The following is a 15367-nucleotide window of genomic DNA, read 5'->3' on the forward strand; positions in this document are numbered from 1 at the left end:
TTGACTATAGACTAACTCACCCTGTTTTGAATGGCTCATTTAACATGATGTTAAAGTTATTTTAATAACATTCTCAACACTCTTCCAAAAACTCAAACTAGTCGACACAAAAAAGGAACATCGAAGTGCGTTACTTTGATAAATATAGCTAATAAATAGTAACCCAACGTTCTTCCCCTCATTTTATTAGGCAAGTTATAAGGTATCACATGTAATAACAGTCTTACATAAGCATTAGCTTCTTTGTAAGAATCTCCAGCTGATTAGTAATACACACCATAAAACTCTATATATTACACCAAGTATGCATGCCACTGAAACGAAGGTTATCTTCAGCTGTGATTCTCATCTGAATCGTGTGATTGGATTTCAGGTGCTCTATTCTTCAATGCCATGGTATCCACTTCTCAGATATCGACATCTTGCCCACGATCTTGCAAAATCACGACCCCCTATCAGACTTGAGACGTAGGCTAGTAATATATGCAATCAACAAGAAATAAATGTTTTTTTTCTGTAAAGAGGTTATAGGCTGTCTCTACTAGTTAAATAAGTCAACATTGTATGCTGTTGGCGTTCTTTGCTAAGTGAAGTTGTAAATATGTATATAATTACCTAAGGGTCAAGTAATTGTCGATGCTCGGAGCGTTCGTTGCTCAAGCCAAGCATGTCACGGATAGACATATTTGGGGAAGTTTGCCTTCCCAAGATAAACCTGTTGCATTTCCTCTTTCCATATCTACATCAACATAAAAATCAGCTCGTGAAAATTCATGATTTGAAATGCTTGACTAGAAAGTGGTGAATTCAATGGATCTAACTTGGGCACATACCATTTCACGAAACTCGAGCCTTATATGAGGTACATTAGTCCTGTGAATGTCGTTGCCATCTGGTCCTCGCTTGAAGTATTCCTTGCCAATCCAGTGAGACTACAGAAGAATTATCCGAGCGTAGAAGATGCAGTGAAACTTGTTAGAAAGCAGTGAAGAGTGAAATGGAGAGAAGATAGTTTATGTGTCTTTATACAAAAGCACAGAATACAAGAACAAAATTAGTTCCCCAAGATGAACTTCATGATGATGAATATGCCTAAATCAGAACTACCCTACATTCAAACGATCAACTGACTTGTACAATTATGCAATGAACTTTCATGGATGCAGAAGCATTGGTGGTTTGAACATGCAGATGGATAACATTCATAACAGGGTGATAGAAATGGTGAGTACCTTTAAGGCATGAGAGAAACCAGATTGATACACTGAATTACGAGCAATCTCACATAAATCACATGAACTTAATTTCCACACCTGTAACAATGGTCAAACAATGAGTAAGGAAACTCTATGAGTTTCAATTGGTGAACAAACAAATCATGCAAACTCACTGAAGCAGCTATACTGTATTCTTCCACCAGCGGCTCTTTTGTCAAGTGAATTTGTAACGGATCATCAGTCGAGAGAGATACATTGAGGCCTCTCAAGAAAAACATAGGAAAAGGATTGCGGTGGTAATCCAAGAATAAAGAGTTGTTGCTCAATGGAGACATAGCTAGACCAATCTGAATTCAAAACCCATTTCATTTATTGGAGACTGAAGTATTCACCAGACAAAATCTAATTTCATTTTTTAGAGACTTGCCTGGGATAGATAATATAAATACTGAAGAACAGGTGACTTTCTAAGATTGATTCCGTGTGCAATATTATGAGCTGTGAGAAATGTTGCTGCAAGATGGTCTATGTCACCAGCCTAATCATGTCCAGAAAAAAGAAAAATCAGAAATGTAAACATTACTGAGGCCAGTGAATAGAATTTTGTGTCCAGATAAGTGCTGACCTCTCCAGAGTGGGGTCGGAACTTGATGGTCGTCATGCCTTTCGATTCACGAAGCTGAAAATTAGAAGATGAATAATGTTTGTGAGATATACAGGATACACTTGCAAACTTGTTCAGTTCATATTCACAGTTCCGCTCAGGTCTACTCATGAAAAAGGATCATAAAGTATTGATGTTCCGGGTTTATACTTATAGCAAAAACCAAACTGCAGTTTATTCCACTTTAAGTGAACACTAGATAGTTAATTGAAGTATAACTGAAATTAATCTAGTACTATCAAGTTTAACACATTCATGGTTATATGGAAGTTAACTAATGACCAATATCTCTATTCCCAATTTGATGCAGTTCCCAAAAGGACAAACCGACAAAGAAAAGAAACAACTATGACATCTAGATGTCAATTAGATAACATTTGACCTCAATTCACAAAGAGAGATTTCATCTTTTTTATGAATGAAACAAGAGGATGCATACCTTGTTCAGAGTGTACAGGTTAGCATAACAATAGTATGCATAGTAGGAAAATGCAGGATTAAAGATATTGGTCCACTGAGATGGTGTGGGCATGTGTTTAGTAGGCCGCCTTTCAGGCTTGCTCTCATCATCCACAAGATCCAGCCCAACAACCTATCAAGACCAAAGAGAGATATTCAGAAACAAAAGGATTCACTAAATTTGAACATTAGATATTTGTGATTGGAGGTTGAGTTTAAACTATGATATGCCTCCAAAATTAACAAAATTTGGACTCCTATGCCGATCAAAAGATTGAATGAGCATATATTACGGAGACAAACCTGCTTTAAGAAAACATGCAACTGCGGGTGTGAGTCTGGATCGACAGTGACCTCAAATAAAGGCAGGAAGATGTTATCAAGGATGTTCTGGAATGAGGTTACAATCCCCATCTCCTTGTACACATTGTAGAGCCTTGGAAGCTAGATGAAAGAATTACATATTAAGATCATTTAGATTTCAGATATACAAATAAACCACATTTTATTAACATAAAACAAGTTTGGAGTTCAATAGGGAAAAATGTAGCACGTGCATGTTCTAGCAAAAATATACCAATCTAATTAAATAAAACAGCTAAGATACAAGGTTCACAGGATGTTAATGTTATGTTGCATTCAACATACTTGAAAAATCAGCACTACATATACCAAATAGTGTTTACAGCGCAAAAAGTGAGTATTTCTTAAGCAAGAGAGACGGGCTTCTAAACCTACAAGCCATTACTCTCCAGAAATATTCCTAGCATCCCAAGATGGCCACTTTCTTGGAATGGCAAGGGATATTAGGTGGAGTTGTTTGTATTAAAGTAGCAAGAGAAAATTCATTACTGTTCTATTATAATAATAATATTAAAATTCAAGCCAAAGGAGTGTGCTCAATGTTACACCATTACATGTGGAAAAAAACAGAAAGAAAAAGGGAAAATGAAGTGCCCACTCATTCAAGAAAGTACAATTATCACATAGGCATGTTGCCTCTAAAAACCAGATCATATTTACATATTTATATCATAGTGGATGAAATATCATTTTCTTTTACCTGAATCAGCCACACAACATTCTCACTGTACAAGTCGTTATTAACTATCCAACTTGCAAGCTGGTCCCACTCACTCATCTTTCTGCCATAAATTGATATTCGGTATTCAGCCATCTGCACAAAAACAAGAGAACAACTCAATAAACCAAATCTGAAGATATTAGAATACAAATTGTATCTGAAATGCTAGCAAGTAGGTACTCACCTGATATTTACTTGCAGACAGGTCTGAAAAAACTTGCATAGTCAATTCAGCAAGGAAACGGCCTGTTGGAAACATGACGAAGTTAAACTAAGCATCAATCAACAGAGAAAATGCCATCAGATTAAGTAAATAAGCAAACATTAGAATAGAGATAACCAAGGGGCGATCTAATAAATCTTTGTATTAAAATACTGCTAAAATCTGTCACATAAATGATGATATATAGAGCATACCCTGAATAAGATTGTCCTGCTTCAAAAAGATCTCTCTCAATCTACTCTGACCACAGGGATTATACTTCAAATTAAATTTGTCAAAACGGTGGAAAGTGCTTTTGTCAGCATGAACATCCAGCAGGTCAACATTCAGATCATACCTGTTATTTTTTAACCAAATATCACAGAATGAGCATAATATTTTAAGCACTGGACTTATTATGGGAAGTATGGTGGAATTGCAAGTATACAATCTAAATAATCAGGCAGTGCAAAAGGACAGTATTCCCAATATTTCATTGTTTTTTACAGAAGTACAACAGCCCTCATAAGCTATTAACTTTACCCAGTCAAATCCAAACTCTCAAACACCTCTTTCAAGGTCAGATATGTTCCATCTCGAAAAATAACAACCTGACAATCAGCAGAAAAAAAAAGTCAATTACATCAGAATTTATGTGTGGATCAACGATTTGTAGTCCCCCATCTGAATAAATTCGAAGGAAGCATTCTTGTTAATTGTGCAAGAACAGAAATGTCAAGTGTAAACATCAAACAAATAAAAGAAAGCTATACCTCATCTGGTTCCTTTCTCAACTTTGATTTTATGAACCTTAAAAGATGTTTCTGATTCATGCAAGCTGAGTGATGAACGTGGGTGTCAACTTTCCTAACGTTATAAAAATCTCGATGTGGCGCACTTTTTTGAGCTAAAAACTCCCTGTCCGCATTAAGCATCAGATGAAGGTTGAATTTCTGGAGCCAAACAAACACCAGCACGTACCCAGTCACTAATTATTTGAAAATAAACAAATGCGCAAATGCAGTACTTAGAATAGAGGGGGTACCAACCTGTTCTAGAAGAACTAGCCGGTGGTGGCATAGAGTTCGAATATTCCCAGCTGCGATGACCTTAAGGATGTGGTGCAGGTCAGTGAAAAAAGTTGTAGCATCAGCTACTGGAAAAAGTTTCTCTTTTGCTGGGAAAAAAGAAAATGAAGTACAGTTAGAAAGAAAACAGTGCAAATCAAGAAGTACCCAATTTAAGGGGAAATATCTTACAATCTTTATTGGCATAGACATGAACTACTCCATCTTCCATCTGAAAATAGTGCTGCAAGGGTTTCGAAATAAAATTATTAAAAAACTGATAGCAAACAGCACATTCTAATGTTTCATAATAAAAATGAGATAACAATTTTGGATAGAAAGGCCATGTACAGAAGTTGAAGATAACAATTACTGATGAGACTTACATCAGATTTCCCTTGTAGAGTATAATTAAATGGATTCTTTATTGGTTTTGGAGTACTAGGATCAGATATAACTTCTTTTTCCCATGGAGCAACAACTTCTCTAAAAATATAACTTTTCCGCAATTCAAGGCAATCTTGTATTGCTCGGTAAACCTCCATTTCGTCAACAGATGGTATTTCTGACAGCAATAATGGGAACATAGGTAAAAGGATATCAGAACAAAGGAGGACAAACCAACTCGCACAGAACGGTTTCAAGACTGAACCAAATTCAGATATGTCCTGCATCAGACATAGGTAATGAGAATAATACCAGTGGGGGAGATTCTCAATCGCACAAAAGTCGCATGTTCTGGCTCTTTCCTTAGGATATCAGCAGCTACAGGATCAGGTTGGACGCCATGTAAGTCACCAGATACACTGTGTGAGCGAATCATACTTGGTGCCACAGGCATTTGTTCCCCATTAACACTAGGTAGATTCTGAAAAAAAAAATCACAATTAGGTATAATCTATAAACCGCACAAGCGACTAAATTTAGAATGTTTTCCTCAAGAGAAGGAAAAACTGCAACGTCGTTTTGAACACTGATGACATATGTACATGTTTGTGTATATTATGCAAGTAAGAGAATGAGGGATAGATAGGAAATGAACCTAAGTAAGTATTTTATATGTCATTCTACTCACCGCATCTCCATTAGTAAGAATATATGTAGCATCTAGCTTAGAAGCATCAGTTAAATCTTCATCATCTGAGCCTTCTACACTTTCAAATGCACTTGCGCTAGCTACGGGTGATTTAGGAGTAGTAGGCCGAATAAGATGACCTGCTCAAAAAGTTACACTGAAATTAGCAGGTTTCCTTAAAGAAAAGAAATAGGTATTCACAAAAACACGTGAGGATCAAATAAATAATCTTTGGGAGGATAACATTCAGTAGATAAAAGATGTTAGCGTTGTAATTCATATCCATATTACTTGACATGGATAGTGAATAGGGCAAGTATATCCTGTGCCTATTTCATTAAATAAAAAAATTTAGAAAGCTGTCCACTTTGCTTAATATAGCTGAAAAAGCTTAGTAACAAGAAAACAAAACACCGATGCTTCTAAAAAACATGGTTATTGTTTGTCCGATGTCCACAAATTTGAATTTGGTAACTTTTCTCAGTTACTAAGTATTATCTAGGAAGCATCAGAATCGTGAGTGATACACACAACACAACAGCCTATCAAAACTCAGATAATATTATGTTTCCTCTTTTACCTGTTACAAAGTGAAGGAATAAGAAGTATTATCAAACTCAATCTATAGATAATAACACTATTGAGTGTCAGATGCAGTTGACATGAAATGGATGCAGGGAGGGGAAACTCATCCTCTAAACCAGAAGACAACAATTGAATTGCAACCGTACAGGCAACGATGCCATCAATTAACCAACGACACTGACACAACTGCACGCCAGTACTCTTTCACACATCAATCCACTAGCTATAAATTGATTAAATCAATTCAGTCTCATTAACTTTCACCACCTCCTTTTGCATATCGCAGAGTCCAGATTACATTCTCGAAGGATGATCAAATTAAACACAAACAAGTCCTACATTGGCATACCTTCAGGAAGCGTGTGAAGTCTCGGCAACCCCGCCGGAATCGAGTCCACACACACGGGACCGTTCCTCTTCTCATCCCCCTCACCAGCGCCGCCGGAAAACGTCGTCACGTCCGGCAACGACGTAGAGGAGCGGCGGTTGTAGCCGCCGTTGGCCTTCCTGCGCCTCCGCGAGGGGTAGTGCTTGAGCTGGTCCGCGGCGTCGTCGGCGGCACCGTCCTCCGCCGCGAAGTTGTCTCTCTCCCTCTCTATCGACTTGGCGAACTCCAGCAGTTGGTTTAGGGTTTTCCTGTGCATATAGTAGGCGGATACGGCGACGAAGGAGGCGCCGAAGAGTGCCGCCATTGCGAGATGCAGCGAATAAGAGTCCATTCCTCCGTTTCGGTAAGGAGAATACGACTCTGTATAGCGTAGGGATTTGACTGTGTGTACACAGAATCAGTGTGTGTAACAGAGAGAGAATCGAAGAAACCCTACGAACTGAAAATAGTTGGGGAATTATTTTCGTTAGGAGAGAAGTGCGTATAGGGTAGAGGTGGCAGTATTTATAGGCAAGGAGGGAGAGAGAGAGAGAGAGAGAGAGAGGTATTTTACATTTGTCACCTTTTATTACGAGTTGATCAAATTTCCTTTTTCAATTGGGCTGAAAAGTTGAAATTATTCCCAATTATTTTATAATTAGTACTCCTACCTACCATAAAATTTTATTATGAAGTTATATGTATAATATAACAATCTACGCTATTAAGTTCAATAGATAGTGTACGCCAACAGATATATTATAAAATATTTGTGAATAAGCTCAAATATATTAATTTTATATTGGCTAAATTTCTGCCTAATTTAAAAGGAAATTTATTGCCTGTATGTAATATAATGTTGATGTATTACAATCTGGCGTACAATATATTGAACTTAATTGCGTAAATTGTTATATTATACATATATATTTATAAAATTGGAGTAGTATGTTAGTTGAAAATTTACATGGGAGCATTCCATCGATAAGTTGAACTATGTAATTATTTATTCATGAACAAATGACATCGAGTCATCAATATTTAATCTATATCTTTTCATTGCAAAAGGTTTTTTACATAATTTTACATAGGTAAGAGAAAATGACATTTATATGACTAAATTTTTGTGTCTGTTAACTAATTATGAATGAATCTAAATTTTATAGTACTACTGTTTTTATATACTCTATTTTAAGTTATGGAACAGATTGACATTTTCAGCGATTTACTTTTGTATTTGTAGTGTTTGGGACTTTGGGTAATTGTTGCCTTGTTGTTTTGTATTAATTTGTTATATAATTAATTTGGATGAGAGTTCCGTTTACTGTATTTGATAATTTAATAAGTTATGCAATGTCATTTACCTAAAGTGTGATACCCAACATAGGTTGGAATATTATGTATTGGGGGAATTTCAATTTTAACGATTTTAACTCGTCCTCGATTTAAATTAATGAACAAAGTGTAATATGTTATTTTAGCGATTTAATTATCCCCTGATTTATGAAAAGTAGAATTAAGGTGGATTCATTTTTACACCATCAGTAATTTGCCTTTGATAACTTTGTTAATATTTAGAGTACATAAAAAGGCTTTCTGGATTATCTTTTACTAATTTTCGTGGTTAGTTAAAAGGAATAGTTTATGATCAATACTTTAGTGTTTTTTAACTTGCAGATATTGAAGATTAGCAAAACAACAACAATATCATTTTTGTGTGTTGTGGCTATTTACGACCTTTTAAAATAAGACCCCTTTGCTTAATTGTTAGTCATGTGATTTAATTTTTTATTGATTCGTGATGATGAATTTGTACTCCCTCCGTCTCTCAAATTTTATCACAGTTTGATCGGGCACGAGTTTTAAAAAATGTAACGGAAAGTGGATTGAAAAAGTTAGTAGGATATGGGTTCTACTTTTAAAGTATTAGTTTTATAATAAAATGTGAGTAAGAATAAGTTAGTGGAATGTGTGGTCAATTGCTAAAAATAGTATAAAAAAAAATGAAATGTGACAAATTTTGTAAGACTAACGGAAATGGAAAAATATGATAAAATTTCAGGGACGGAGAGAGTAATAGTATTTTTCGATGTTGAAAAACTTTTGTGTTGTAAGTTCAAATCCAACTGAAAAATTGAGAAAAAACATATTTTGGTATCTTGGTATTTGTTCGGACGGATGCCGTCAAGACTTCTCATTCCCATGGATTTGGATCCCCTACGGTGCACAGCACTGCTGTGCACCTCACAAAAGAATTTTTTAATAATAAAAAAAAATTATTTTTTTTATTGGGGTGTGAGGTGCACAGTGCTGTGCACCGTAGGGGATCCAAATCCCATTCCCATCATCTCAGATACTCAATAATTTAATTGCAAAAAATTGCAAAAAATATCTTAATCCAAAAATATCATAACTACCCAAGAAGACAAAAGCTATACAGCTGTGAGTACTATAATATAGAGGCAAATTTCACCAATAGTGCCAAACGCCCAAACCTGCTTTGGCTGGTGGTGCTTCACTTCAATTATCTGGGTACATCTTGCTATAATTGGAATTTTTAGCCTTTCTTTTTTATTGAGTAATTATTCATACCATTTCTATAGGAAAATGTCTAGTGGGGAAAACAATAAGAACAATGCGTATATAAAGAATAAATTACGTACACAAAATATATGTATGCGACTGTTTAATCGTGATAGGAGTCAATATACATAAAATGAAATACTACTATGCTGATTTTGACTCGATGACTAGGGGACTTTCAACAATAAAAAATCATACTAGTAATTAGTAATTTTGTAGTCAATGTCCAAGTTAATTGTATACCCCCAAATTAAATTATTATAAGATGATCCATGGGATAATCATAAAACCATTAAAATAAAATTTAGATATGAAAATGACACGTGTTACATAGTTATAGTGTGGTATATTGATGATAAGGAGTCTAATCATGGGATGCCCCATTTCAGTCCCTATCTAATCGTGGGGGCAAAGTTGAATTGTTTTATCCCATTCTTCAATTATTTGGAACCACAAAAAATAAATAAATGCCGCATTTATGGCATGCTATGCAAACACAAGTGTTCCACTTTTTAGACCAAAATTGTTGATTAAAATATTTTGTGGAGTTTCTTGTAGTTTACATTACAAACATTGATAAATTGATTAGGTTTTAGTTAAAGTTATGATTTTTACGTTTTGGTGTTTGAACTTTTTTAAATTTAACAGTTTGTGTGGCACTAATGTGTGCTCTCCCTCAATATGCAACCTTATTTAAATATTTTTTTTTTATCTATAATGGAGTACTTGTTACTTTAAATAAGAATCGACGTTTTATTTGAGCGTAAAGTGACAGGAGATTTTATGTAACTTTTAGATATAATAATTTCACAAATATTGATAATTTTCATGTTTAAGACGTATTGATTATTAATACGAATTTTTACTATGATGTTTGTATCTTTCGTGTATTTTAATAAATCCCTCTATCACTTTCACTCGGTATATAAAAATAGTGAAAGCGTGAGGTGTTTCCCACTTAATTATTTGATTATGATTGAAAACTATAAACATAGCTGTTATTCTGATTATCTTTATAATTGCATTTATATATTCCGATAAAGGATTGAGTTTGAAAAAAGGCAAAGAAGACAACAAAAATTATGGTCCCAATTTATCCACTTATCTTTTCACATCAATTATTTTCTATAGTAAATTATTCTTTCATGCTTCCAGGGTGATGGATTATGGTTAAAGTAGGTCAAGACAAATGTGCCTTTACTGTTTTTTCACGTGAATTTCGACTGCGTAGGTTCTTTCATTGGTGTTCTATTAAAGTGAATCATTATAAAATAGCAATATATACCACTTGTATGCGTTGCTTTATATAATAAGATAATTAATTGCTTAAATTATCTTAATTAGTGATGAGAAAATATTACAAGTATCTCTCCCAGCTTTATATAATAAAATAATTAATTGCTTAAATTATCTTTATTAGTGATGAGAAAATATTACAAGTATCTTCAAGGGTTGAGGTAAGTTGAGAAAGTATATTTTTATTTATCATTTCAAAAATTAAAGATACATCTTCAAAACATAATTATATCTTTTTATAAAGTAATGGACTACAAGGAAATAAGGTAAATTAAAAAGATAAATAAAAATTTTGTATCAAGAAGAGATAAAAATACCTTTTTAAAAAGAAAAAAAGATATAATAAATTTTAAATATCCTTTTCACTGAAACATAAAATTTTATGAAAAAAAGGTGAATATCTTTTACTTCTCCATTTATCTTTTCTCTTGGATATGCTCTAACATGGGCGGACCCACATAGACAAAGGGTGGGGCTTTAGCCCTTAATGAATTATTTTTTTTTGACATTTTTTTAATAAATTTTTATAATTTATTCCTATTTTATACCTATATTTATATTAAAGCCCTCATTAATCACATAAATTACTTAGAAAAACATTTTTAAACTATATTTTGAAAATATAGCCCTTACTAATGTTTATTTCTGCGTCCGTCCTTGTGCTCTAATGAGAAAAAAAGTAAAAAGGAGAGATGAGTAGTTACTATTTAACGTTTAACGATAGTAATATGTGTACATATTAGAAAAAACATTTAATATATCCGTTGAATATTCTGATTTTTTTTTCTAAAATCAAAGATGACATTGCATAAAGAGTTGTCGAATTTAAAAGATTCCAAAGGAAACAAGTGACATATATATAATACATGACTCATACCCAAACAAAAACAAAATGTGACATGTGTTATGCTTTGATGTGAGGCTTGCATAATAATATCGCATTTTTAGGTTTGAGTTGCTAGTTTATATTTAGTCTAACCATAATTAGGGATGATAATTTTTATCAACATACGAACATGCACAGATTTATATATTTTGGTATCAATTCTTATTGTGTTCATACCTTTATATAATTATTTTCATTCCTTATGTTTATATCACATTATTTGTTAGTATGCTTTATATAGTTTGCCGCTAGCTCGTCATCTGTGTGCCTTTTTATATAGAAGTAGGGCATATAATTAACTATGTAATATGAAACTAATCTGTTCTCCATTTCTTGCCCGTGGATGTAGCCAACACAACATTGATGAACCACATAAATTTTGTGTCTCTTTACGTTTCTGTTTGTCTCGATTACACAATTGCTCTATTATGTCACAACATTATTAGAGCTTATGGAGTATTTTATTTTCTCATTTTTATATGTTAGGCTCCATTCCTTTGCCTTCACAGCACCACCATCACCACGATACGAATGTACGTAGTATTCACATAAATTGTTCACAAACTTGGATTAATTACATATGGAGTATAAGACAAAGATTTAAGTTGTGCCTTTGAATCCACTAAGAAAAAAGTATACTTTTGAATATGATTTAATTAGTCGTGCTTGCCAAACTTTTAATGGGCAATATTCGCATACTATTTGTAGGTTTTAGGAATCTATTGTTTTTATAAGATATTTTGGGAACTAGTATCCAATTCCATTCGAAAGAATCGCTCTTACTTGCTCAGTTGCTAGAAGTGTAAATTATAAGATCATTAAATATTCTATAAATCAAATCATTTGAAAGCATGGCAATGCTGAAATCGAACATGAAATCAGTTAATATTATGGTTGTGTTTTATTTTCTGTCTAATATTTTTGGTTTATTTTACTAATTTATTGTGTTATTTATTGAAATTATGAGTTTTTTTTCTAATTATTTGGAACTAAACTGGTTTATAGTGGTTTATCACAAAAATCAGCCCACCCGTTTATTCCCTTGGGCCGCCAGTCTGGGCCTATACTCTGCACACATGTTTTTGTTTGGGAATAAAATCAGTTCACAAATAGAAATCTATTCTTTTTTATTCTTGTGATTCATTTGGAAGTGTATACTTCCATCCGTCAGCAAATAACTATATATTTCTCTATTTTCTGTTTTGATTGATAAAGTTAGTATAACAACTAATAATCTGTGTGTATAACAACTAATAATCTATGTTTTTCTTACCTTTTGTGCTCATTTCCATTCTTCTTTTTGGTTCTTCCACAAAAACTGTTCCAACTTTAACTAAGAGCATCAGAAATGGCACCCGTCCCAGCGAACGTCCGCCGCGCGGAATTCCCCATTGTGCATGGCATGCACGAATACGGAATTCTGCCGAGGACACCGTAGTTTCGCGGCGTTACGAGGACGTCCGTCGCGACGGGCGTGCGGACGTCCGTCGTGCGCCCGCCACTGCGTTGACTCTCACAGACGTCCGCCACTGCGTTGACTCTCACGGACGTCCGCACGGAATTCTCATTTATTGCATTTAATTGTAGGAAGTCCCGCGGCAACGGGTGCCGCGACGGACGTGCGCCCGCCACTGCGTTGACTCTCACGGACGTCCGCACGGAATTCTCATTTATTGCATTTAATTGTAGGGAGTCCTTCGAAAAGTCTTTGGGGATATCCGCCACTGTGCAGTGGGAAGTCCTTATGACGTGGCAGTGCAGTAAGAAGTCCGTATGACATGGCAGGAGGTGTTTTGTCCTTGGAGATATCCGCCATTGTGCAGTGGGAAGTCCTTATGACGTGGCAGTGCAGTGGGAAGTCCTTATGACGTGGCAGGAGGTGTTTTGTCCTTGGGGATATCCGCCACTGTGCAGTGGGAAGTCCGTATGACGTGGCAGTGCAGTGGGAAGTCCGTATGACGTGGCAGGAGGTATTTTTGAAAATTCAGCGCCACTGCTTTTTATTTGGGTGTTAATTATTCACATGCGAATAACATGACTCTTCTCTTCTATTAATTTTAGATTTAAAACTAATAGTAGCACTTTAGCTACTTCGTCAAACAAATACTAATTTAATCTAAGAAATTAATTGTTTGTCATAAATTACTCCAACCTCAAATATGATGATATTTTGATAAACAATCGAGAAGCAAGGAACTTGGAAGAAATAAGCTAAAGGAAAAACCTTTTATTCACATATATAGAGATCACCATATAATATAATATAATGTAGTAATCTATAGACAAAGCAGTACAGCTGCTTGTAGAAACGCAACAAACAAAGTCTAAACTATAAAATCAAATACACAGCAACATATATGCATGCATCATAGGAGTATGTTATGTAATAGCATTGACAACATATTTATGCGGATGAAGTCCTGAACTTGGACTCATCAATGCCGATTCCTTCCTCGGCAGCACGCTCACCGCCGGATTTGTCAACGGTGGTGAGGCCGCCCTTCCTCCCCATCTCCTGATAGCCTTCTCTGCCCAGCTGCTCCTTCCGCGTCTGCCCACCTCGGCTCCCCATTTCCTGGTACCCTTCCGTCCCTAGCTGCTCGCGACGAGTCTGCCCACCCCGGCTTCTCCCTTTCGTAAATGTTCAACAACAATCATTTTTTTGCATTTACTCTATAAGTAACATTCTTTGTTCAATTAATTCAATCGTAGATAGATACTACTATCCTTGCTTAATAAGAGTACTCCACTTTTATAAACATAAAAATATTTAAATTACGACATTTAATTAAATTATGGACAGTCAATAAGATTCAAAATAGAAATATTATACACAGAATTTCATGAACCTTGGGCGAGGTGCTCCTGGGCCTCGAGGCTCTTGCCGCCGGTGCCGCCGGGGATCACCGTCTCGCCTTGTCTGGCCCTGGCGTCGAGTTCCTGTCGCTCTTGCTCCGAAGCCATCTCTCTCTCTCAAACAGATGTTATTAATTTGTAGTAATAAGCAAGCAAAGGCGGCGGCGATTGAGAATCATATATAGTGCCGACCCTGCGAAATGAAGATGGAAGTTTAGGAGAAGCGGCCACGTGGACATCAGGTGCAGACGTGGCGGAAGCATGTGAGAGAGGGTGGCCCTTGCCGACACGCAGTTGCTTACTCGGCCTCTCATGCCTGACTTTGGTGCCACAGATGCATGATTACTTTTTTTTCCTTTTTGCATGGTTAATAATCACCTGTTAATTTTCAATTTTCACTTAAATTTGGTATAGACTGAAAATATAAATTAACTATATTAATAATTTGTTTTTTAAAAAGTCAGATGAAATTTTCTTAAAGCAAATGAGGCCAATGAGGCCAATTTGACTAGTATATTAACCAAAATTTATCTGATATGAATATGGACTATTCTCTACAAGTGTATCACGTTAATTAAGTATTTATGTTTTCTTTATACCAAAATTGACTGTAATTTATTAAATTAGTCAAGTAGATATTGTTTGATATTCCAATATTATATCAACGGTTTCCTTTTTATATAATGTTTAATGTCAACGATGTTGATAGATCCATAATATGAATTTGCTAGGAAAACTAGTGCCCAGTGACTTATATTATCAGGCATCAGAAAGTCAGAAACTAAAACTTTAAATCGGAATAAGAATTACATGATTTAGCAAAAAAACAAAAAGAAGGAAATTTGCCAAGAGACTAACATATTGAGCACAAATAAATAAATATTGAATCATAATCTGGAAACAAATTGTTCACTATATATAGATAACAAGTAACAAGATCTGTTTAAATTACTCTACACACTAAAGCAAATTTTCAAAAGAAAGTAGGAATACTGAAGTAACAAATCGATAATGTTACGGACTCCT

General features: G+C 35.0%; 2 protein-coding genes across 3 annotated transcripts; both read right to left on the minus strand.

The window, feature by feature from the left end:
- Positions 1 to 156: 156 nt before the first annotated feature.
- LOC121785226 (AMP deaminase-like) lies at positions 157 to 7219 on the minus strand. Of its 2 annotated transcripts, none has more exons than XM_042183612.1 (20): positions 6703 to 7219; positions 5769 to 5908; positions 5393 to 5561; positions 5080 to 5258; positions 4886 to 4937; positions 4676 to 4803; positions 4400 to 4579; positions 4170 to 4237; positions 3842 to 3984; positions 3609 to 3670; positions 3404 to 3517; positions 2644 to 2784; positions 2321 to 2473; positions 1843 to 1896; positions 1645 to 1755; positions 1391 to 1564; positions 1233 to 1313; positions 834 to 932; positions 616 to 739; positions 157 to 433 (listed from the first exon to the last, which is right to left on the minus strand). In XM_042183612.1, the coding sequence occupies exons 1-19, from the start codon at positions 7070 to 7072 to the stop codon at positions 671 to 673; spliced, it is 2487 nt and encodes an 828-aa protein (XP_042039546.1). In that variant the 5' UTR covers positions 7073 to 7219; the 3' UTR covers positions 157 to 433; positions 616 to 670. The 2 variants fall into 2 exon arrangements, with proteins under 2 accessions (XP_042039546.1, XP_042039551.1); XM_042183617.1 differs by having other exon boundaries at positions 157 to 473.
- A 6670-nt stretch (positions 7220 to 13889) lies between these two features.
- LOC121761997 (protein SLE1-like) lies at positions 13890 to 14449 on the minus strand. Its single transcript, XM_042157721.1, has 2 exons — positions 14335 to 14449; positions 13890 to 14116 (listed from the first exon to the last, which is right to left on the minus strand). The coding sequence occupies exons 1-2, from the start codon at positions 14447 to 14449 to the stop codon at positions 13890 to 13892; spliced, it is 342 nt and encodes a 113-aa protein (XP_042013655.1).
- Positions 14450 to 15367: the final 918 nt, after the last annotated feature.

This window comes from Salvia splendens, chromosome 2 (genome assembly GCF_004379255.2).
Source record: "Salvia splendens isolate huo1 chromosome 2, SspV2, whole genome shotgun sequence".
NCBI lineage: Eukaryota > Viridiplantae > Streptophyta > Magnoliopsida > Lamiales > Lamiaceae > Salvia > Salvia splendens.